The 25,000-nt window shown below is 42.8% G+C and overlaps 1 protein-coding gene across 1 annotated transcript in view; it reads left to right on the forward strand.

The window, feature by feature from the left end:
- abca1b (ATP-binding cassette, sub-family A (ABC1), member 1B) overlaps positions 1–25,000 on the forward strand; it is a 103,348-nt gene that overhangs the window by 17,832 nt on the left and 60,516 nt on the right. Inside the window, exons 4-10 of the mRNA XM_079668401.1 lie at positions 9,145–9,286; positions 9,862–9,980; positions 19,617–19,738; positions 20,408–20,608; positions 22,503–22,592; positions 23,481–23,721; positions 24,676–24,815. Coding sequence (XP_079524527.1) covers positions 9,145–9,286; positions 9,862–9,980; positions 19,617–19,738; positions 20,408–20,608; positions 22,503–22,592; positions 23,481–23,721; positions 24,676–24,815 — 1,055 coding nt within the window. The remainder of the gene's footprint in view (positions 1–9,144; positions 9,287–9,861; positions 9,981–19,616; positions 19,739–20,407; positions 20,609–22,502; positions 22,593–23,480; positions 23,722–24,675; positions 24,816–25,000) is intronic.

Consider the following 25,000-nt stretch of genomic DNA (forward strand, 5'->3'; position numbering starts at 1 on the left):
TGTGCGTCACTCTTTAGTGTCCCCTGGTCTCCCAGCTGTGTGCGTCACTCTTTAGTGTCCCCTGGTCTCCAGCTGTGTGCGTCACTCTTTTGTGTCCCCTGGTCTCCCAGCTGTGTGCCTCACTCTTTAGTGTCCCCTGGTCTCCAGCTGTGTGCGTCACTCTTTTGTGTCCCCTGGTCTCCTCAAGCTGCTGAATGGTCTCTAAATGTGTTGCTGCTGTTGAAGTTTCTTCATGAGGAACATTTGGGTTTTTAGATAACATTAGACGCTTTTATCCAAAGCGACTTACATACATTCAGTATTGTAGACAATCCCCACAGGAGCAATTTGGGTGAAGTGTCTCAGGGACACAACGTTCAAACTTGCTACCCCCTGATTCGAAGTCCAGCACACTAGCCACTGAGCCACAGCCGCCCCTTATTATGAGATTTATGAGATATCTCCAGAAACAGACAAAGTTAGTAAGACAGGTCCTGAAGCTGTATCTCCTTCCTCTGGTCTGCCAGAGGACGCGTTGAGGACGCGTTGAGGACCAGAGCCTCAGGTTAGAGTTATTGATCTGAAGGAACACGTTTATTTATCACTCCTCAGTGTATGGCTCTTTATCACGCGCTGTGTCCTCAGGATCAATAAAGTTAGAATAAACTTGATCAACATCAAGCGTCCAGAATCAATTACTTCAAATACTCGGAAGTACTTTTTATTTTGCTCCTTCATACATACTTCATATCTAAAGAGTCCCTATCACTCTCTGTGTGGTGTTCCCTCTCTTATAGTGTGTTCTGTTGCTTTAAGTGCATGTAAATGGTCTGCAGGAGAGGACTCTTTAAAGTAGAGACAATACATACTGATATACACCTGAACATCAGCAGGAGAGGACTCTTTAAAGTAGAGACAATACATACTGATATACACCTGAACATCAGCAGGAGAGGACTCTTTAAAGTAGAGACACTACATACTGATATACACCTGAACATCAGCAGGAGAGGACTCTTTAAAGTAGAGACAATACATACTGATATACACCTGAACATCTGCAGGAGAGGACTCTTTAAAGTAGAGACACTGCATACTGATATACACCTGAACATCAGCAGGAGAGGACTCTTTAAAGCAGAGACACTACATACTGATATACACCTGAACATCAGCAGGAGAGGACTCTTTAACGTAGAGACACTACATACTGATATACACCTGAACATCAGCAGGAGAGGACTCTTTAAAGTAGAGACACTGCATACTGATATACACCTGAACATCAGCAGGAGAGGACTCTTTAAAGCAGAGACACTACATACTGATATACACCTGAACATCAGCAGGAGAGGACTCTTTAAAGTAGAGACACTACATACTGATATACACCTGAACATCAGCAGGAGAGGACTCTTTAAAGTAGAGACACTGCATACTGATATACACCTGAACATCAGAAGGAGAGGACTCTTTAAAGTAGAGACACTACATACTGATATACACCTGAACATCAGCAGCAGAGGACTCTTTAAAGTAGAGACACTACATACTGATATACACCTGAACATCAGCAGGAGAGGACTCTTTAAAGTAGAGACACTACATACTGATATACACCTGAACATCAGCAGGAGAGGACTCTTTAAAGTAGAGACATTACATACTGATATACACCTGAACATCAGCAGGAGAGGACTCTTTAAAGTAGAGACACTACATACTGATATACACCTGAACATCAGCAGGAGAGGACTCTTTAAAGTAGAGACACTACATACTGATATACACCTGAACATCAGCAGGAGAGGACTCTTTAAAGTAGAGACACTACATACTGATATACACCTGGACATCAGCAGGAGAGCACTCTTTAAAGCTCACATCTGTAAATCCTCAGTGCGTGAGGGGGGGGCGGGTCATCCTGTTTCTGAAGCAGAGATTTCTGAGCGGTGATTCAGCCGACGTGTTGAAACTCGCTTTAAAGAGTTCACTTCAGCACAAATCCCCCCCTAAGGCTGCCAAAAACAGGGGAACTAAGAAGAGATGAATTACAGATAATAAGACGGGTTGAGTCACACACATCACACACGCACACACACCATATAAAACATCCATCATTAAATAAGAGTCTAACAAAGGCTGCCGCGAAACCATGGAAACAAAACTTTAATTCGTCTGGTTTTAAACGTTTCTGTAGAAGTAACGCGAGGGCAAGTCCACACACATATACACACACACACACACACACACACACACACACACACACACACACACACACACACACACACACACACACACACACACACACACACACACACACACACACAAACTCTTGTGAAATAGCGGAGACGTCCTTAATGGACTTTCAGGAAGCGATTAGAGGAACTATCTGACCTGCAGGACACTCAGAGTTGTTCATGGAATCGTGTGCAGATTATCATCGGAGTATAAAGACAGTTAGCCGATAAGGCCGTGTGATTGGCTCTCAGGGAATCAGATATTAAACAAACAGAAAACTGTGAACGATAATGATACCAAGATTAACTTTTAGATTTCGTAAAATTGAACACAGCTCTTTCATTCAATCACATATTTTAAAGATATATATATTGTCTTTTTAATTTATGCCTTTCTTTTTAGAATCTGGATTTTGATCCTGATTGAAAAAAAGTGTGTGTGTGTGTGTGTGTGTGTGTGTGTGTGTGTGTGTGTGTGTGTGTGTGTGTGTGTGTGTGTGTGTGTGTGTGTGTGTGTGTGTGTGTGTGTGTGTGTGTGTGTGTGTGTGTGTGTGTGTGTGTGTGTGTGTGTGTGTGTGTGTGTGTGTGTGTGTGTGTGTGTGTGTGTGTGTGTGTGTGTGTGTGTGTGTGTGTGTGTGTGTGAAAATGAATCCTCTCTTATCTAATCTGTGTGATTAGAAAATGCTTGTTGGCAGTCGACAGTCTTAAAGGTTCCTGCAGCTCCTCTGATAGCGGGGGGGGGGGGGCTCAAAGGTCGGTCCGGCCTCCTCCCCCTGATAATGAAGAGCCTCGTTATCTACCTGCAGACTTCAGGTGAACTTCCAACGCTGCAGCAGATAAACACGTTGTTGTTGTTGTTGACCAGCTGTCAATCAAAGAGATATCAAATATTAAAGTGTCTCTGCTTTAAAGAGTCCTCTCCTGCTGATGTTCAGGTATATATCAGTATGTAGTGTCTCTGCTTTAAAGAGTCCTCTCCTGCTGATGTTCAGGTGTATATCAGTATGTAGTGTCTCTACTTTAAAGAGTCCTCTCCTGCTGATGTTCAGGTGTATATCAGTATGTAGTGTCTCTACTTTAAAGAGTCCTCTCCTGCTGATGTTCAGGTGTATATCAGTATGTAGTGTCTCTACTTTAAAGAGTCCTCTCCTGCTGATGTTCAGGTGTATATCAGTATGTAGTGTCTCTACTTTAAAGAGTCCTCTCCTGCTGATGTTCAGGTGTATATCAGTATGTAGAGTCTCTACTTTAAAGAGTCCTCTCCTGCTGATGTTCAGGTGTATATCAGTATGTAGTGTCTCTACTTTAAAGAGTCCTCTCCTGCTGATGTTCAGGTGTATATCAGTATGTAGTGTCTCTACTTTAAAGAGTCCTCTCCTGCTGATGTTCAGGTGTATATCAGTATGTAGTGTCTCTACTTTAAAGAGTCCTCTCCTGATGATGTTCAGGTGTATATCAGTATGTAGTGTCTCTACTTTAAAGAGTCCTCTCCTGCTGATGTTCAGGTGTATATCAGTATGTAGTGTCTTTACTTTAAAGAGTCCTCTCCTGCTGATGTTCAGGTGTATATCAGTATGTAGTGTCTCTACTTTAAAGAGTCCTCTCCTGCTGATGTTCAGGTGTATATCAGTATGTAGTGTCTCTACTTTAAAGAGTCCTCTCCTGCTGATGTTCAGGTGTATATCAGTATGTAGTGTCTTTACTTTAAAGAGTCCTCTCCTGTTGATCTTCAGGTGTATATCAGTATGTAGTGTCTCTACTTTAAAGAGTCCTCTCCTGCTGATGTTCAGGTGTATATCAGTATGTAGTGTCTCTACTTTAAAGAGTCCTCTCCTGCTGATGTTCAGGTGTGTATCAGTATGTAGTGTCTCTACTTTAAAGAGTCCTCTCCTGATGTTCAGGTGTATATCAGTATGTAGTGTCTCTACTTTAAAGAGTCCTCTCCTGCTGATGTTCAGGTGTATATCAGTATGTAGTGTCTTTACTTTAAAGAGTCCTCTCCTGCTGATCTTCAGGTGTATATCAGTATGTAGTGTCTCTACTTTAAAGAGTCCTCTCCTGCTGATGTTCAGGTGTATATCAGTATGTAGTGTCTTTACTTTAAAGAGTCCTCTCCTGCTGATCTTCAGGTGTATATCAGTATGTAGTGTCTCTACTTTAAAGAGTCCTCTCCTGCTGATGTTCAGGTGTATATCAGTATGTAGTGTCTTTACTTTAAAGAGTCCTCTCCTGCTGATCTTCAGGTGTATATCAGTATGTAGTGTCTCTACTTTAAAGAGTCCTCTCCTGCTGATGTTCAGGTGTATATCAGTATGTAGTGTCTCTACTTTAAAGAGTCCTCTCCTGCTGATGTTCAGGTGTATATCAGTATGTAGAGTCTCTACTTTAAAGAGTCCTCTCCTGCTGATGTTCAGGTGTATATCAGTATGTAGTGTCTCTACTTTAAAGAGTCCTCTCCTGCTGATGTTCAGGTGTATATCAGTATGTAGTGTCTCTACTTTAAAGAGTCCTCTCCTGCTGATGTTCAGGTGTATATCAGTATGTAGTGTCTCTACTTTAAAGAGTCCTCTCCTGCTGATGTTCAGGTGTATATCAGTATGTAGTGTCTCTACTTTAAAGAGTCCTCTCCTGCTGATGTTCAGGTGTATATCAGTATGTAGTGTCTTTACTTTAAAGAGTCCTCTCCTGCTGATGTTCAGGTGTATATCAGTATGTAGTGTCTCTACTTTAAAGAGTCCTCTCCTGCTGATGTTCAGGTGTATATCAGTATGTAGTGTCTCTACTTTAAAGAGTCCTCTCCTGCTGATGTTCAGGTGTATATCAGTATGTAGTGTCTTTACTTTAAAGAGTCCTCTCCTGTTGATCTTCAGGTGTATATCAGTATGTAGTGTCTCTACTTTAAAGAGTCCTCTCCTGCTGATGTTCAGGTGTATATCAGTATGTAGTGTCTCTACTTTAAAGAGTCCTCTCCTGCTGATGTTCAGGTGTGTATCAGTATGTAGTGTCTCTACTTTAAAGAGTCCTCTCCTGATGTTCAGGTGTATATCAGTATGTAGTGTCTCTACTTTAAAGAGTCCTCTCCTGCTGATGTTCAGGTGTATATCAGTATGTAGTGTCTTTACTTTAAAGAGTCCTCTCCTGCTGATCTTCAGGTGTATATCAGTATGTAGTGTCTCTACTTTAAAGAGTCCTCTCCTGCTGATGTTCAGGTGTATATCAGTATGTAGTGTCTTTACTTTAAAGAGTCCTCTCCTGCTGATCTTCAGGTGTATATCAGTATGTAGTGTCTCTACTTTAAAGAGTCCTCTCCTGCTGATGTTCAGGTGTATATCAGTATGTAGTGTCTTTACTTTAAAGAGTCCTCTCCTGCTGATCTTCAGGTGTATATCATTGTTACAACCCGGCTCGTGTGCTGTAACAAAAAGCTGAGAGCCCAGACGAGGGGTATGAAAATATAACAATCCTTTAATAGCGGACACCAAAATAGACAGCCGCGGTTCGAGGCTCACACGGGGAGTGTGCGAGAGGAATGAGAGAGGAATGAGAGAGGGATGAGAGAGGGATGAGAGAGGGATGAGAGAGGAATGAGAGAGGGATGAGAGAGGTATGAGAGAGGGATGAGAGAGGAATGAGAGAGGGATGAGAGGGATGAGAGAGGAATGAGAGAGGGATGAGAGAGGAATGAGAGAGGAATGAGAGAGGTATGAGAGAGGGATAAGAGAGGAATGAGAGAGGGATGAGAGAGGGATGAGAGAGGAATGAGAGAGTCTCCCGAACGCGACGGGCCGTCTTATGGCAGCTGCCCAGGTGCAGCTCGTCAGTCCACAATCACCCACAGCTCTGGAACCTGCAAACAAGGGGAGAGAGCCCACGGAGCGCCTGGTGGTGTGGAGGGGTCGTCACACTCACTCCCATAAAGGAAGGGGTTCCACTAAGAACACAGTCAACAGGACCCTCTTCACACCAACAGTGAACATCCCAATGTTCCCCACACATTTTACTTTTATTTATTTTTTCTATTTGACATTACTTTTATCTGTAGGCTACATCAAAACAGTAAAATGAACATTGAACGGATCTGTACCGACCGTTTGTACTTCCTGTTCTTTCCTCCTTCCCATCTCATCAACTCCGGCTCCCAACGAGGCACTTGAAGAGCTCGGAGCTCTAGACAAAGCATCGGCCACCACGTCATCCAAACCTTTAATGTGGCGGATGTCCAGTCAATAGGCCTGTAGATAAAGCATGCACCGCATCAACCTGTGATTTGGGACTACAAACTGAGTGCAGGAAGGAGATGGGGTTATGGTCTGTGTACACAGCCAGAGGAACACGAGAGCCTACATGCACGGCAACTTGCTGTAATGCCCAGATGAGCACCAGGGTTTCCTTTTCGATCACCGAGTAGTTCAACTGGAACGAGTTACATTTCTTAGAATAGAAACTCACGGGGCGATCCTCCCCACTGCCATCAGCTTGGAACAGTACGGCTCCTGTCCCGACATCACTTGCATCCACATGCAGTTGGAAAGGTCGATCCATGCAAGGAGTGGCAAGCACAGGAGGTGAAGACAGAACAGACTTGACATTACCAAAAGCCTGCTGGCACACGTCTGTCCAAACATAACGGGCTTAACCTTTCAGGGGAGCTACCACAGCGGAAAAGTTTTTACAAAAACTGCGATAGCTCCCAACTAAACCAAGGACACGCTGAAGTTCTTTTTTGGTGGTGGGAACTGGGTACTTAGTTATCGCACTCACGGTGGCCTCGACGGCACACACAGTCCCCTGCCCTACCACTTTGCCGAGGTAAGACACGGTGGCCTTCACTGTCAGGCACGCCTCACTCAACCGGTCAAACAGTCCCTCAATACGGGCCAAATGTTCCTCCCACGTATCGCTATAGATCACAACGTCATCCAAGTACACGGCACAACCTTCCAACCCCGACACCACCCTGTTCACAAGTCTCTGGAAGGTAGAGGGAGCATTACGCAGACCAACACTCATCACATTATTACACCCTCAGGATTATACTCCTATAAAGGCAGAGATCTCCTTAGCCCGTGGAGAGAGTGGAACCTGCCAGTAACCCTTTAGAAGGTCCAATCTGCTCACACACTGCTCAGAACCAACCTGATCAATACATCCTCCATACGGGGCAGTGGATACGTATCGGGTTTAGTAACAGCGTTAACCTTCCGATAACCTGTGCAAAACCTAGGACTTTGATCAGACTTCTCCACAAGCAGGGTGATGCCCAGCTTGAACATGAAGGTTCGGCGATGCCATTTCCAAGCATGTACTTGATCTCTGTGTCTATTACCTGACGTTTTTCCTCAGACACACGATAGAAACGCTGACGGATGGGATACGCACCCTCTACATCTATATCATGCACTATCATGTGTGTTTGGCTTGGTGTATCACTGAATAGACACAGATGACTATGAATCAGAGCAGTCAACTCAGACCTTCCTTCTGCCCACAAATGACCCAACAGTGACTCAAGATTACGCAAAGTTTCAGTATTCTTCAATTTCCCCCCGAAACAAGCTCTCATCAGGCGCTGTAACCCCATCGCCCTCCCTCCGGAGAACGGACTCCCTACTGAGAGAGGTTTAGACTCACTAGTAGTGTCTCTACTTTAAAGAGTCCTCTCCTGCTGATGTTCAGGTGTATATCAGTATGTAGTGTCTCTACTTTAAAGAGTCCTCTCCTGCTGATGTTCAGGTGTATATCAGTATGTAGTGTCTCTACTTTAAAGAGTCTTCTCCTGCTGATGTTCAGGTGTATATCAGTATGTAGTGTCTCTACTTTAAAGAGTCCTCTCCTGCTGATGTTCAGCTGTATATCAGTATGTAGTGTCTCTACTTTAAAGAGTCCTCTCCTGCTGATGTTCAGGTGTATATCAGTATGTAGTGTCTCTACTTTAAAGAGTCCTCTCCTGCTGATGTTCAGGTGTATATCAGTATGTAGTGTCTCTACTTTAAAGAGTCCTCTCCTGCTGATATCCAGGTGTATATCAGTATGTAGTGTCTCTACTTTAAAGAGTCCTCTCCTGCTGATGTTCAGGTGTATATCAGTATGTAGTGTCTCTACTTTAAAGAGTCCTCTCCTGCTGATGTTCAGGTGTATATCAGTATGTAGTGTCTCTACTTTAAAGAGTCCTCTCCTGCTGATGTTCAGGTGTATATCAGTATGTAGTGTCTCTACTTTAAAGAGTCCTCTCCTGTTGATGTTCAGGTGTATATCAGTATGTAGTGTCTCTACTTTAAAGAGTCCTCTCCTGTTGATGTTCAGGTGTATATCAGTATGTAGTGTCTCTACTTTAAAGAGTCCTCTCCTGCTGATGTTCAGGTGTATATCAGTATGTAGTGTCTCTACTTTAAAGAGTCCTCTCCTGTTGATGTTCAGGTGTATATCAGTATGTAGTGTCTCTACTTTAAAGAGTCCTCTCCTGTTGATGTTCAGGTGTATATCAGTATGTAGTGTCTCTACTTTAAAGAGTCCTCTCCTGCTGATGTTCAGGTGTATATCAGTATGTAGTGTCTCTACTTTAAGAGAATCACTTCCTGTTTGTGTGTCTCTCGATGCTTTTACTTTGGTAAGAGAGTCTCTTCCTGTTTGTGTGTCTCTCGATGCTTTTACTTTGGTAAGAGAGTCACTTCCTGTTTGTGTGTCTCTCGATGCTTTTACTTTGGTAAGAGAGTCACTTCCTGTTTGTGTGTCTCTCAATGCTTTTACTTTGGTAAGAGAGTCACTTCCTGTTTGTGTGTCTCTCAATGCTTTTACTTTGGTAAGAGAGTCACTTCCTGTTTGTGTGTCTCTCGATACTTTTACTTTGGTAAGAGAGTCACTTCCTGTTTGTGTGTCTCTCGATGCTTTTACTTTGGTAAGAGAGTCACTTCCTTTGTATCTGCAGGTCACTTCCCTAACAAGGCGATGCCGTCAGCCGGCACGTTGCCATGGTTACAGGGAATCCTCTGCAACGCCAACAACCCTTGTTTCAGGAGCCCGACGCCTGGAGAGAGTCCGGGGGTCGTGGGAAACTTCAACGACTCCATGTGAGGCTCTTATTCTGAAAATCCAATCTGCATTCATCTAGAAAACGATGAAAGAGTAAAGATTACCCTTTGACTTAAAACACACTAGACTTTTATTCTGAAAAATATTAATTTAAAAAAAAGAACCTTCTGTAAACCTTAGCTGCTTACATTTACAGACTTTTATTCTGAAAATCAGCTTGAATTAAGTTAACGATGAAAGAGTAAAGCAGACCCTTAATTTCGACTTGAAGAAGAACTATATATTACATAGACCTTTATTCTGAAAGTCTGATTTTATCTTAAATGTTATAGTAAAGTCGTTTTTTAAAGATGGACTCTCTCTGAACTTCAACAGATTTATTCAAACTGTGGTTCTTCAAACTTCAGCTGCTTACATTTGACAGACTTTTATTCAGAAAATAAACTTCAAATTTAGAAAGATGAACTTTCTTTCTTACATTTGACAGACTTTTATTCTGAAAATCCAAACATATGTCAGTTTCTCTTCCCTCGTGGTTCTGTCAGTTCTCTTCTTCTTTACGATATCTGACTTTATAACGTGGTGTTTTATTGAACTTTGACCTCTGCTCCAGAATCTCACGCTTGTTCTCCGACGCCAAGAAGATTCTGCTCTACAGCCAGAACGACAAGAACCTGGAGGGCTTCAAAGAACTGGCCCACGCTCTGAAGGAGCTGCAGGAGAGCCGCTCAGGTACCAGAACCTCTCACAGAGCCACAACCTCTAACAGAACCACAACCTCTAACAGAATCTCTAACAGAACCACAACCTCTAACAGAACCACAACCTCGAACACAACCTCTAACATAACCAAAACCTCGAACAGAACCTCGAACAGAACCACAACCTCTAACCCAACCTCTGACATAACCACAACCAGAACCACTGACACAACCAGGACCAGAACCTCTAGCACAACCAGGACCACAACCTCTAATAGAACCACAACCTTTCACAGAACTAGAACCAGAACCACTAACACAACCACAACCTCTCACAGAACTAGAACCAGAACCACTAACACAACCATAACCTCTCACAGAACTAGAACCAGAACCACTAACAGAACCAGGACCACAACCTCTAACAGAACCAGAACCACTGACACAACCAGGACCAGAACCACTGGCACAACCAGGACCAGAACCTCTAGCACAACCAGGACCACAACCTCTAATAGAACCACAACCTCTCACAGAACTAGAACCAGAACCACTAACACAACCACAACCTCTCACAGAACTAGAAACAGAACCACTAACACAACCAGGACCACAACCTCTAACAGAACCAGAACCACTGACACAACCAGGACCAGAACCACTAACACAACCAGAACCAGGATCCTCTGGGGTCCTGATTTAGAACCAGGTTCAGGTCTCTCAGGTTCTGGTTCTTCAGCCTCACTGCACTCTGAGAATGTGCTCCTTTGTGTTTTTAATTTGCACTCTGCTCCTTAATCTCTGCCACAAAGAGGGGGGGGGGGGGGGGGGGGGGGGCTCACCTGAAGGCTGGGAAGAAAACGTTTTTGAGACTTTAAAAAGTGACGGTAAGACTTAAGCTGTTCCAGTTCTGCTAACACAGAGACCTAAAGAGACCCGAAGGGACCTGAAGGTTCAGGTCTCTCAGGTTCTGGAGGGACCCGAAGGGACCCGAAGGTTCAGGTCTCTCAGGTTCTGGAGGGACCTGAAGGGACCTGCTTTCAGTCTGCTAATATGGAAAATAATCTACAAATATGAAATATAAAAGTGATAATGACAGGTCTGACTCAGGGTCAGTTTCCTCCCACGGTTAGACTGTTAAACTCCTGAACTCTGTGAAGAGCATCCAGAACATTCCTCTGTTGCATCTTGCTGATTATTTATCTAATTATTGCATGACATGACTTGTTAGACGCTTTTATCCAAAGAGACTTACATACTCAATACCGTGGGCAATCCCCATAGGAGCACTTTGGGGTGAAGTGTCTCAGGGACACAACGACATGCTGACTGCAGTGGGGTTTGAACCTGTGACCCCCTGATCTGATCACCAACGCTCTATCCACTGCGCCACACTCCTCCCATCTAATGAATAGTTCCATTCAAAGCAGCGTGAAAAGGAAGGTCTTCAGTCTGGATCTAAAAGGACCTGCAGGTTTCTGGGAGTTAGATTCAGATGTTTGGAGCTGAACTCCTCCAGGTTCAGTTCTGACTCTGGGACACACTGGAGCAAAGGCTGCTCCACAAATAAGTAAATATAGAATAGAAACAAGGGGTTTCTGCTTGTAGTAAAGGTAGGTAGGTAGGAACGGAGAAAGCAGCTCGAGTGCGCTAGAATCTGAAAGTACGCAGCCGAACAAAATGTGCCACTTCCTTCAGACTTCCTCACAGAGCTCCTCCTCCAACACACACGAACGCGCTCATGACCAATGAGGGCAGAGATCAGTTTGTGCACAGATGGAAGGCTGACAGGCAGGTAGGACATCCAGTTACTTTAGCCGGCTCAGATGATTGGTCGTGCTTTTTACAGAACTACGGCTTCCACTGATGAGATTTTTTTAATGTATTTTTTGTCAAAGCTCTTCAGATATTCATTGCTATCGGGATGTTAAGAGCATTCCATGGAATATAACAACAAGTGTTTCTGAAGTGAATTACCTACCCCACCTTTAAGTGAACAAATCTGCAAATAGAACAAGTACAGAATGGCTTGGTGAGATTTCTTGAAGTAAAGATGTGATATTTAGATAAATGAAATCTTGTATTTAGCTGAGAACTTATTTTGAACTATGTTTGACCAGAATTAAGGAATTTGTTACAAAAAAAGCCAGAAATGCTCAGACGCTGTCTTCTGATGTTAGATGGAGATTTCTTATAAAATAAAATGTTCTGAAGAGACTTTGACTCAAAAAGATGCGCAAGATGCCTTTACCAAACAAAAGAGGACCAGGTCTCATATCGAGTGTAACCACGTATTCTGAGTAGAAATTAGAGAAATATACTTGGCATGATTTTACATTTGCAGACCAGAAGACCTGAGAGTTATGGACGGTTCTTCTTGCAGCAGCAGAACAGACTTCAGTGGGTCTTCTCCTCATCTCTACTGTAGCTGCTGAGAGTGGAGGCTGGAAACCTGATACATGGAATAAAAGTCTGAAAATATGTAATCCAGACCGAGGTCTAATGACCGGGGGGGGGGGTCCTCAGAGATCACCGCTCTGAACTCGGGGAGTTTGTGCAGCTGCTCCCCCCCCCCCCCCCCCCCCCCAGGGTCACTCAGTTCTCTCTCTGGAGGTCTGTCCCTGCAGAGGAACCTCATGTTTTAATAACCCTCAGAAACTCTGGCGCTCACCCTGCGTCCGAAAACAGGTCGCTTGTAATAAGTAACAAAATCTGCCAATAGAACAAGTGAACATTAGCTTCTTTAGATTCCTTGAAATAAGAAGGAATATTTAGATAAATCAGATCTTGAGATTAGCTGGAGAACTCATTTTGAACTATATCTTACCAGAATCAGGACATTTTGTTTTACAAAATAAGCTGCAAATGCTCAAAAGATGTCTGTTTTCTGATGTCAGTTGGTGATTTATTTGTTAAAGCAAGATGAACCATCTTTTACTAAAACCACAGCAGCTTAAAGGACTTGTTTCATTTGAGATACAACTCAAAATGAGATGTATCAAGAGTCTGGAAGATGCATTGTCTGAAAAGAAGACCCTCTATCTCGCTGCATTGTTCCCTCTTCAGTTACTATGTCTGATATCAGGTGTAGAGACATATTCTGACTAGATATGAGAAACATACTGGGCAAGATTTAGAGTTTTTACAGTGTTATAATGATCAGAATCAGGTTTATTCTAAGAAACTATAATAACATAAACAAATATTGTATAATATAGCAGTATTTACATTTAAATAGAATATGATAATACTAATAATGATTCAAGGCTTTTATTGTCATGTGTACAGAGCTGCAGTGTAGATATGTACACATGACAATCTGAGGCTCCTCCAACAGAGCAACACAATAATACAGATAATAGTGCAAGGAGAGTCTACCAGTCATTGGAATATTGATATATATATAAGTTGCAAACAAAATAGTAAAAGTAGTGATTTTCCTATAATAGACTCAGCTGATTGGTTCAGACGTGTCTCAGCTGATTGGTTCAGACGTGTCTCAGCTGATTGGTTCAGACATCTTTCAGCTGATTGGTTCAGATGTCTCTCAGCTGATTGGTTCAGACGTGTCTCAGCTGATTGGTTCAGACGTCTCCCTGCTGGACGCTCGTCCTCATTTGTTAGATTTCATCACAGCGTCTCTGACCCGTCTCTCACCCCCGCGGTTTGTCCCCAACGGGCCTCCGTACACCCCTCTTCCTCTGCACATATATTCCTGTAGTACACCTCTCTTCTTCTGCACATATATTCCTGTAGTACACCTCTCTTCTTCTGCACATATATTCCTGTAGTACACCTCTATTCTTCTGCACATATCGGGTAATGTTAGCAAGTAGTTCAACATAAAGCTTTGGGGATGAGTGGTGTAAACATTAGCTAATAATTCAGGCAAGATCTAACAGTAGGTGTGTCTTCAACCAATGAAGGACAACTATTCTTAAACTTCACGTTCAAGTCTCACAACAGATGTCAGTTCCTCCATTACATGAACACCAGGAACACTATGAACACCAGGAACACTATGAACACCAGGAACACCATGAACACCAGGAACCTCATGAACACCAGGAACACTATGAACACCATGAACCTCAGGAACACTATGAACACCATGAACACTATGAACACTATGAACACCAGGAACACTATGAACCTCAGGAACACCAGAAACACCATGAACACCATGAACACTATGAACACCAGGAACACTATGAACACCGGGAACACTATGAACACCGGGAACACCAGGAACACTATGAACACCAGGAACACCATGAACACTATGAACACCAGGAACACCATGAACACTATGAACACCAGGAACACTATGAACACCATGAACACTATGAACACCAGGAACACCATGAACACTATGAACACTATGAACACCAGGAACACTATGAACACCAGGAACACTATGAACACCGTGAACACCAGGAACACCATGAACACTATGAACACCATGAACACTATGAACACCAGGAACACTATGAACACCAGGAACACTATGAACACCGTGAACACTGTGAACACCAGGAACACTATGAACACCAGGAACACCATGAACACTATGAACCTCAGGAACACCATGAACACCAGGAACACTATGAACACCATGAACACTATGAACACTATGAACACTATGAACCTCATGAACACTATGAACACCATGAACACTATGAACACCATGAACACTATGAACACTATGAACACCATGAACACTATGAACACTATGAACACTATGAACACCAGGAACACTATGAACACCATGAACACTATGAACACTATGAACACTATGAACACCAGGAACACCATGAACACCATGAACACTATGAACACTATGAACACTATGAACACCAGGAACACCATGAACACTATGAACACTATGAACACTAGGAACACTATGAACACCATGAACACTATGAACACTATGAACACCAGGAACACTATGAACACCATGAACACTATGAACACTATGAACACCATGAACACCATGAACACTATGAACACTATGAACACCATGAACACCATGAACACTATGAACACCATGAACACCAGGAACACTATGAACACCATGAACACTATGAACACTATGAACACCATGAACACTATGAACACTATGAACACCAGGAACACTATGAACACTATGAACACGATGAACACTATGAACACTATGAACACTATGAACACCATGAACACTATGAACACCATGAACACCATGAACACCAGGAACACTATGAACACTATAAACACCAGGAACACTATGAACACCAGGAACACTATGAACACCATGAACTCTATGAACACTATGAACACCATGAACACTATGAACACCAGGAACACTATGAACACTATGAACACCATGAACACTATGAACACTATGAACACCAGGAACACTATGAACACCAGGAACACCAGGAACACTATGAACACTATGAACACCAGGAACACTATGAACACTATGAACACTATGAACACCAGCAACACTATGAACACTATGAACCTCAGGAACACCACGAACACCAGGAACACCAGAAACACCAGGAACCTCATGAACACCAGGAACACTATGAACACCAGGAACACCATGAACCTCAGGAACACCAGGAACACAAGGAACACCATGAACACCAGGAAAACCATGAACACTAGGAACACCATGAACACCAGGAACACTATGAACACCAGGAACACCATGAACACCATGAACCTCAGGAACACCAGGAACCGCATGAACACTAGGAACACTATGAACACCAGGAACACTATGAACACCAGGAACCTCATGAACACTAGGAACACCATGAACCTCATGAACACCAGGAACACCATGAACACTAGGAACACCATGAACCTCATGAACACCAGGAACACCATGAACCTCATGAACACCAGGAACACCATGAACCTCATGAACACCATGAACCTCATGAACACCAGGAAAACCATGAACACCATGAACCTCATGAACACCATGAACCTCATGAACACCAGGAACACTATGAACACCAGGAACCTCATGAACACTAGGAACACCATGAACCTCATGAACACCAGGAACACCATGAACCTCATGAACACCAGGAACACCATGAACACCATGAACCTCATCTCAAGTCGATTAAATGGAATCCTTGCGTCCCTCACTTGCGTCGTTTCCCTGCATCTAGTCCCTCCCACCAGTGAAGCACGGAGAGACGCAAAGAAACCACGAGAAGCAGGGAAATGAGTTTTAAGAGCAATGGGACGTCCTTTCCTCCGGAGCGTCACTTGAAGCGACGTCCGTTTGTGATGACGCCGCACAGCTGATCGTCTGACAGCAGCTCTGTCTCCGTTATTTTCACAAACACCCCCGCATCTGTTAGTACATTTACTGACACAAACATTTGTAACATCTGTTGTAGACCCCAATAAATCAAATCAAATAAGAACTCATTCTCAAAAAAGATAAACGCCATTCTTAAAATGTATAAACGAAAAAAGCGATCATGAAAATGTTTCCAATAAATGAATAAAAATGTTTTGCCCACTTTGTTGTTCAGATATATCACATGTTAGTAACTCAATGAAACATGAATTGAAACAAAACACAGTTTAAACTGAGGAGTGACTCCGTGAGGTTCATGTGTTTTCTTCACTCCGCTGGGAAACGGCTCTCATGTCAAGAAGCATCAGATCAGTCCATGCACTGCATCGTCCAATCAGTGAGCGATACACAGTAAAGGGGCGGGGCGAGTATCTGAGGATTTCATCGGAGGATGGTCTGGTGGTTCCTCGATTATCGCTCCTTGATCCTCGGTCCTCCGGCAGAAATAAGAGCCATGGGACAGTACTCAAGATGGCGCAGACAAATCAACTTCCGGTGAGACCGAGGAGCGAGAAATGAAAATAATCGACTTGAGAAGGACCCCAGGAACACCAGGAATACCACGAACACCACGAACACCACGAACACCACGCACACCAGGAACACCACGCACAGCAGGAACACCACGCACACCAGGAACACCACGCACAGCAGGAACACCAGGAATACCACGAACACCACGCACACCAGGGACACCACAAACCTCATGAACACCATGAACACCAGGAACACCATGAACACCAGGAACACCATGAACACCCCGAACACCATGAACTTCATGAACAGCCCTCAACATCAGGAGTATCTGCTGGGCTTTTTTACTTTAGTTTGGATAGATTTATTAAAGAACAGAGGGCGAGAGTACACATCCTTTACTCAAGTAGAAGTACACACATCCTTCACTCAAGTAGAAGTACACACATCCTGTACTCAAGTAGAAGTACACACATCCTGTACTCAAGTAGAAGTACACACATCCTTTACTCAAGTAGAAGTACACACATCCTTCACTCAAATAGAAGTACACACATCCTTTACTCAAATATGATCACGCCTCCAAACACACATTCAAACTAAAGGAACCAGCCTGTTTGGAAAATGTGAGAAGTAGAAAGTACAGGTATTTGAGTTCAACATGTAAGAAGTAGAAAGTACAGGTATTTGAGTTCAACATGTAAGAAGTAGAAAGTACAGGTATTTGTGTTCAACATGAGAGAAGTAGAAAGTACAGGTATTTGAGTTCAACATGTAAGAAGTAGAAAGTACAGGTATTTGTGTTCAACATGTGAGAAGTAGAAAGTACAGGTATTTGGGTTCAACATGTAAGAAGTAGAAAGTACAGGTATTTGTGTTCAACATGTAAGAAGTAGAAAGTACAGGTATTTGAGTTCAACATGTAAGAAGTAGAAAGTACAGGTATTTGTGTTCAACATGTAAGAAGTAGAAAGTACAGGTATTTGTGTTCAACATGTAAGAAGTAGAAAGTACAGGTATTTGTGTTCAACATGAGAGAAGTAGAAAGTACAGGTATTTGAGTTCAACATGAGAGAAGTAGAAAGTACAGGTATTTGTGTTCAACATGTAAGAAGTAGAAAGTACAGGTATTTGAGTTCAACATGTAAGAAGTAGAAAGTACAGGTATTTGAGTTCAACATGTAAGAAGTAGAAAGTACAGGTATTTGTGTTCAACATGTGAGAAGTAGAAAGTACAGGTATTTGGGTTCAACATGTAAGAAGTAGAAAGTACAGGTATTTGAGTTCAACATGTAAGAAGTAGAAAGTACAGGTATTTGAGTTCAACATGTAAGAAGTAGAAAGTACAGGTATTTGTGTTCAACATGTAAGAAGTAGAAAGTACAGGTATTTGAGTTCAACATGTGAGAAGTAGAAAGTACAGGTATTTGAGTTCAACATGTAAGAAGTAGAAAGTACAGGTATTTGAGTTCAACATGTAAGAAGTAGAAAGTACAGGTATTTGAGTTCAACATGTAAGAAGTAGAAAGTACAGGTGTTTGTGTTCAACATGTAAGAAGTAGAAAGTACAGGTATTTGAGTTCAACATGTGAGAAGTAGAAAGTACAGGTATTTGTATTCAACATGTAAGAAGTAGAAAGTACAGGTATTTGAGTTCAACATGTAAGAAGTAGAAAGTACAGGTATTTGAGTTCAACATGTAAGAAGTAGAAAGTACAGGTATTAGAGTTCAACATGTAAGAAGTAGAAAGTACAGGTATTTGTATTCAACATGTAAGAAGTAGAAAGTACAGGTATTTGTGTTCAACATGAAAGAAGTAGAAAGTACAGGTATTTGTGTTCAACATGTAAGAAGTAGAAAGTACAGGTATTTGGGTTCAACATGTAAGAAGTAGAAAGTACAGGTATTTGAGTTCAACATGTAAGAAGTAGAAAGTACAGGTGTTTGAGTTCAACATGTAAGAAGTAGAAAGTACAGGTATTTGAGTTCAACATGTAAGAAGTAGAAAGTACAGGTATTTGTGTTCAACATGTAAGAAGTAGAAAGTACAGGTATTTGAGTTCAACATGTAAGAAGTAGAAAGTACAGGTATTTGTGTTCAACATGTAAGAAGTAGAAAGTACAGGTATTTGTGTTCAACATGTAAGAAGTAGAAAGTACAGGTATTTGTGTTCAACATGTAAGAAGTAGAAAGTACAGGTATTTGAGTTCAACATGTGAGAAGTAGAAAGTACAGGTATTTGTGTTCAACATGTAAGAAGTAGAAAGTACAGGTATTTGGGTTCAACATGTAAGAAGTAGAAAGTACAGGTATTTGTGTTCAACATGTAAGAAGTAGAAAGTACAGGTATTTGAGTTCAACATGTGAGAAGTAGAAAGTACAGGTATTTGAGTTCAACATGTAAGAAGTAGAAAGTACAGGTATTTGAGTTCAACATGTAAGAAGTAGAAAGTACAGGTATTTGTGTTCAACATGTAAGAAGTAGAAAGTAAAGGTATTTGTGTTCAACATGTAAGAAGTCAAAGTAAAAAGTCGTCAAAAATAAGTAGTGGAGTAAAGTACTGATACCAGAAACATGTACTTAAAAACGGTAACAAAGTATTTGTACTCCACTACTTCCCTCCTCTAAAAAACATGTATGAATATCACACGTGTCGTCAGGGTAGAGAGATAAAGTCATGAGAAACAGTTTGATATTTCAGATCTGAGTTTATTACACCATAGATGTTAGTTAGCGTCCTGCAGACATGTGACTGCATGCCGATGACATCACAGCTCATTAGCATACTGACACGCCCCCATCCCATTTCTCCTGTCTCCTCAGGGTTCAAACTGAAGCACTTCCTGCGAGACAACGAGACGATGAGCGAATTCCTGCTGAGGAACGCCTCGATGTCCGAGGAGAACGTGCTTCTGATCCGAGACGCCGACGTCAACCTGGAGAAGGTGAGGATATTAAAAAATATGAAGAATAGAATGAATAAAAGTCCTAAAATATGGAATTGATTATGAATGAACAATTTAAATAGATAATATGAAATATGGAATCCACCAATTTAGAATTAGAAAAATTAATGAAATGTGAATTGAAACCCTAACATGCTGTAGATTTAAGTCTAAATTAAAATATGAATTGAAATTCTGAAATATTTAGTAATTGATCACAAAGTCTGAGATCGTGGAGGAAGACGAGCCAGAGAATTCAGATGTAAATGAGATCAACCTTCTTAAGTATCTTTTCTTTATGCTTCCTAGTTAGCATGAAGCCGTCTGGCTCTTTTCAAAGACTTAAAGGTTTTCTCATCAGATGCTTCTTTTGACCTGAGCTCCTCCAACAATAAATCACATAACATGCAACAATACAGATAGAAAGTAGTGCAAGAAGTCAATATACATTTCAATAGAATATGATATGTACAAGAACAGAATATGAAATTAAATAATGTACATTAAGACAAAATTAAATCCGGTGTAATACTTTTCCGCTGTAACAATTTAAATTTCCCCTCTGGGACGAATAAAGGGGTTCTGATGATTTCTGCTTCTGATGGATTCTGATTTCTGGTTCTGATCTGGTTCTGGTTCTGCCCCCCCCCCCCCCCCCCCTCCTCTCAGGTGCTTCTGAAGGGGTACGGCGTGCACCTGCAGGACCTGTGTCCCGGGCGGGGGGGGCGCCGGCTGCAGGACTTCGTGACGCTGGCTGACCCTCGGCTGGCGGCTGGTTTACAGGAAGTGATCTGCAGCGCACCCATTGGCTGGCTGGACGCCGCCGAGAAACTCTTCCTGGACAACCTGGACTTCCTGAAACCCGTCCAGGTGAACTCACCTGTAGAGTCAACACTTGAGCAAACATGAAGTCAAGATATCACGCCATAGAAAAAATTAATATACGGAAAGAGAGTTTTATGTTTATCTGAGTAATAGTGAGATGGGACCAACATTTCTTTATTTCTTTATACTACGGTGGCTGAGAAAGCTATTTAGGTTCCCAGAATTTAGACTCTTTTCAACATTTACACTTTTTCTCAGAGTTCAGACTGCACAGCGTCAGGGAGCATTACTGGAGATCAAAAGTCTTCCTTTTACTCTTTTTTTTTTTAAATGATTTTTGTATTAGCTTGATTACTGAAATATATCTCAGGGTTTTTGGATGTTTAGCAGAAGAGTAGGAATCACACATTTACTGAAAATATAAAATATGTATCAAACTATCCCCAAATACAGATAAACACCAGTAGAACGTTTCCAAAGAATACACACTTTAACTTCCCTTACTTTCAGAGCGGTGTGTGTGTTTGTGTCTTTTGTTTCAGAGATCTACGATCTGCTGACGGTCTGAAAAGTTTCCACAGGAACCGGGAGAGAAATCCTAAAAATCCTCAGTTTAGTTTCAGGGCTTCAGCTGTGATAGAGTTTAAAGAGTCTCTACTTTAAAGAGTCCTCTCCTGCTGATGTTCAGGTGTATATCAGTATGTAGTGTCTCTACTTTAAAGAGTCCTCTCCTGTTGATGTTCAGGTGTATATCAGTATGTATTGTCTCTACTTTAAAGAGTCCTCTCCTGCTGATGTTCAGGTGTATATCAGTATGTAGTGTCTCTACTTTAAAGAGTCCTCTCCTGCTGATGTTCAGGTGTATATCAGTATGTAGTGTCTCTACTTTAAAGAGTCCTCTCCTGCTGATGTTCAGGTGTATATCAGTATGTAGTGTCTCTACTTTAAAGAGTCCTCTCCTGTTGATGTTCAGGTGTATATCAGTATGTAGTGTCTCTACTTTAAAGAGTCCTCTCCTGCTGATGTTCAGGTGTATATCAGTATGTAGTGTCTCTACTTTAAAGAGTCCTCTCCTGCTGATGTTCAGGTGTATATCAGTATGTAGTGTCTCTACTTTAAAGAGTCCTCTCCTGCTGATGTTCAGGTGTATATCAGTATGTAGTGTCTCTACTTTAAAGAGTCCTCTCCTGCTGATGTTCAGGTGTATATCAGTATGTAGTGTCTCTACTTTAAAGAGTCCTCTCCTGCTGATGTTCAGGTGTATATAAGTATGTAGTGTCTCTACTTTAAAGAGTCCTCTCCAGCTGATGTTCAGGTGTATATCAGTATGTAGTGTCTCTACTTTAAAGAGTCCTCTCCTGCTGATGTTCAGGTGTATATAAGTATGTAGTGTCTCTACTTTAAAGAGTCCTCTCCAGCTGATGTTCAGGTGTATATCAGTATGTAGTGTCTCTACTTTAAAGAGTCCTCTCCTGCTGATGTTCAGGTGTATATAAGTATGTAGTGTCTCTACTTTAAAGAGTCCTCTCCAGCTGATGTTCAGGTGTATATCAGTATGTAGTGTCTCTACTTTAAAGAGTCCTCTCCTGCTGATGTTCAGGTGTATATCAGTATGTAGCGTCTCTACTTTAAAGAGTCCTCTCCTGCTGATGTTCAGGTGTATATCAGTATGTAGTGTCTCTACTTTAAAGAGTCCTCTCCTGTTGATGTTCAGGTGTATATCAGTATGTAGAGTCTCTACTTTAAAGAGTCCTCTCCTGTTGATGTTCAGGTGTATATCAGTATGTATTGTCTCTACTTTAAAGAGTACTCTCCTGCTGATGTTCAGGTGTATATCAGTATGTAGTGTCTCTACTTTAAAGAGTCCTCTCCTGCTGATGTTCAGGTGTATATCAGTATGTAGTGTCTCTACTTTAAAGAGTCCTCTCCTGTTTCTCAGATGAGTGTTCGCACCGACCCAGAGGCCATCAGGCTCGTTTCCAGGGCCACAAACAAACTGCTGGACAGCCTGGGGGGTTTGGCTGTGGAGGTGAGACACCTGTCTGTCTACATGTCCGTCTGTCTTTCACAAAATTCCGACTTTTTTCACAAAATATTAGAATTCTTACTTTTTTTTCCCTCAAGTCTGATTTTTGGAAAAAAGTCTGACTTTTCCCTCAACTTCTTATTTTTCCTAAAAATATTAAAATTCAGACTTTTTCCTAAAAATTCAGAATTTTTTCTGCGGATTGATACGACCGCACAAAGTCCTTTTTCAGAGCGTAGTCATGTTACCCAGAATTAGCTCCAAATCGACCAATCAGGATTGAGTATTCAGTTAAGCCGTGTAATAAATATTTGTATTTATCTAAAACCTGACGAAGTCTCCTTCGTGTTTCCTTGACCTCAGCACGTTTTCTCTCGAGGTCGAGGAGCAGAGGATGTCTGATAACCAGAGCAAAGTTCACACACACACACACACACACACACACACACACACACACACACACACACACACACACACACACACACACACACACACACACACACCCTGTTCCTGTGTGTGTGTGTGTGTGTGTGTGTGTGTGTGTGTGTGTGTGTGTGTGTGTGTGTGTGTGTGTGTGTGTGTGTGTGTGTGTGTGTGTGTGTGTGTGTGTGTGTGTGTGTGTGTGTGTGTGTGTGTGTGTGTGTGTGTGTGTGTGTGTGTGTGTGTGTGTGTGTGTGTGTGTGTGTGTGTGTGTGTGTGTGTAAAGAGCTGCTTATCTAAATTGTTTTTCTTTCTTCAGTTTATGAGCTTTATTTTGAAATGCTTAATATAAGGAAGTGTGTGGTTTGAGGTTTTCAGATTAAAAGAGCTTTTCTAGCTGGCTAGGGTTAGGCGTCGTGGCTGTGTTTTATAAGGGTTAGGGTTATTAATAATAATGAATGTATTCTCTAGTTGGCAGGCATGAAGTCGTGGCTGGACCTGCGCACCGAGCTGCTCTTCCTCCAGGTGAACGCCTCCTCCTCGCCCTCCGCTCTGTACCAGGCCGTCAGCAGGATCGTGTGTGGGCACCCTGAGGGGGGGGGCCTGCAGATCAAGAGCCTCAACTGGTACGAAGACAGCAACTACAAGGCTCTGTTCGGGAACCACAACTCCAGCGAGGACCAGGAGGGGGCGCACTACGACAACTCCTCAAGTACTGCACTGCTTTACTCTATATACTCTATACTCTCTATATCAGCAGTTTTCAAAGTGCCTCCCCGGGGGGATGCCAAAGAGCTTCCGGGGGGGGTGCCAGATAGCTTCGGGGGGGGGGGGCAGAGAGCTTCAGGGGGAGGGCGGCAGAGAGCTTCAGCGGGGGGAGCCAGAGAGCTTCCGGGGGGGAGCCAGAGAGCTTCGGGGGGGCGCCAGAGAGCTTCAGGGGGAGGGCGGCAGAGAGCTTCAGGGGGGGGAGCCAGAGAGCTTCCGGGGGGGAGCCAGATAGCTTCGGGGGGGCGCCAGAGAGCTTCAGGGGGGGAGCCAGAGAGCTTTAGGGGGGGAGCCAGAGAGCTTCAGGGGGAGGGCGGCAGAGAGCTTCAGCGGGGGCCGCAAGAGAGCTTCAGGGGGGGAGCCAGAGAGCTTCAGGGGAGGGTGCCAGAGAGCTTCAGGGGGGGAGCCAGAGAGCTTCAGGGGGGGGAGCCAGAGAGCTTCAGGGGGGGCGCAGCATGCCTGTGCGCATCAAAGACGCTGACTCATTGTTCCCACTAAAGTAGGGGTGAGTGTAATAAGGAGCAACAGTTGACGTTCAGTGTGTTGCCGGGAGCATAGAAGGATTTATTTTTATTTTTTTAAATATATGTTTAAAACATAAAGATAAAAAAGTTATTGCTTAATGTTTTAAGGAGGTGACGCTGCTCAGCCAATCAAACGGGTGCAGTCAGTGAGTCAGCACGATAGATTCAAACACAGAGACGAGAAGAGAGGAACAGTCGGAGTCATTTCAAATGGCATGCTCAAAAAAAGAAAGGTTGACAGCGAGCATTTAATGACATGTTCTCTTACTGGACCTCTTTGAAGTGCAATTGAAGACCCCTGCATTATAGCAACAATACTAGGGAACCCTCCTTCCTCATTCTGAATTAAAACACAGTTTTAATGATGTGTGTTCCAGCGCCGTACTGCAACAGCCTGGTCCAGAGTCTGGACTCCAACCCGATGTCGCGGATGATCTGGACGGCTCTGAAGCCGCTGCTGATGGGGAAGATCCTGTACACGCCCGATACGCCGGCCACGCAGAGGGTCATCCACGAGGTGCTCCTGAGTGACTAAGTTAACCCTAACCCTCATCCACGAGGTGCTCCTGAGTGACTAAGTTAACCCTAACCCTCATCCACGAGGTGCTCCTGAGTCACTAAGTTAACCCTCATCCACGAGGTGCTCCTGAGTCACTAAGTTAACCCTCATCCACGAGGTGCTCCTGAGTCACTAAGTTAACC

Source organism: Notothenia rossii (genome assembly GCF_949606895.1).
Source record: "Notothenia rossii genome assembly, chromosome: 3".
In the NCBI taxonomy this organism is placed as follows: Eukaryota; Metazoa; Chordata; class Actinopteri; order Perciformes; family Nototheniidae; genus Notothenia; species Notothenia rossii.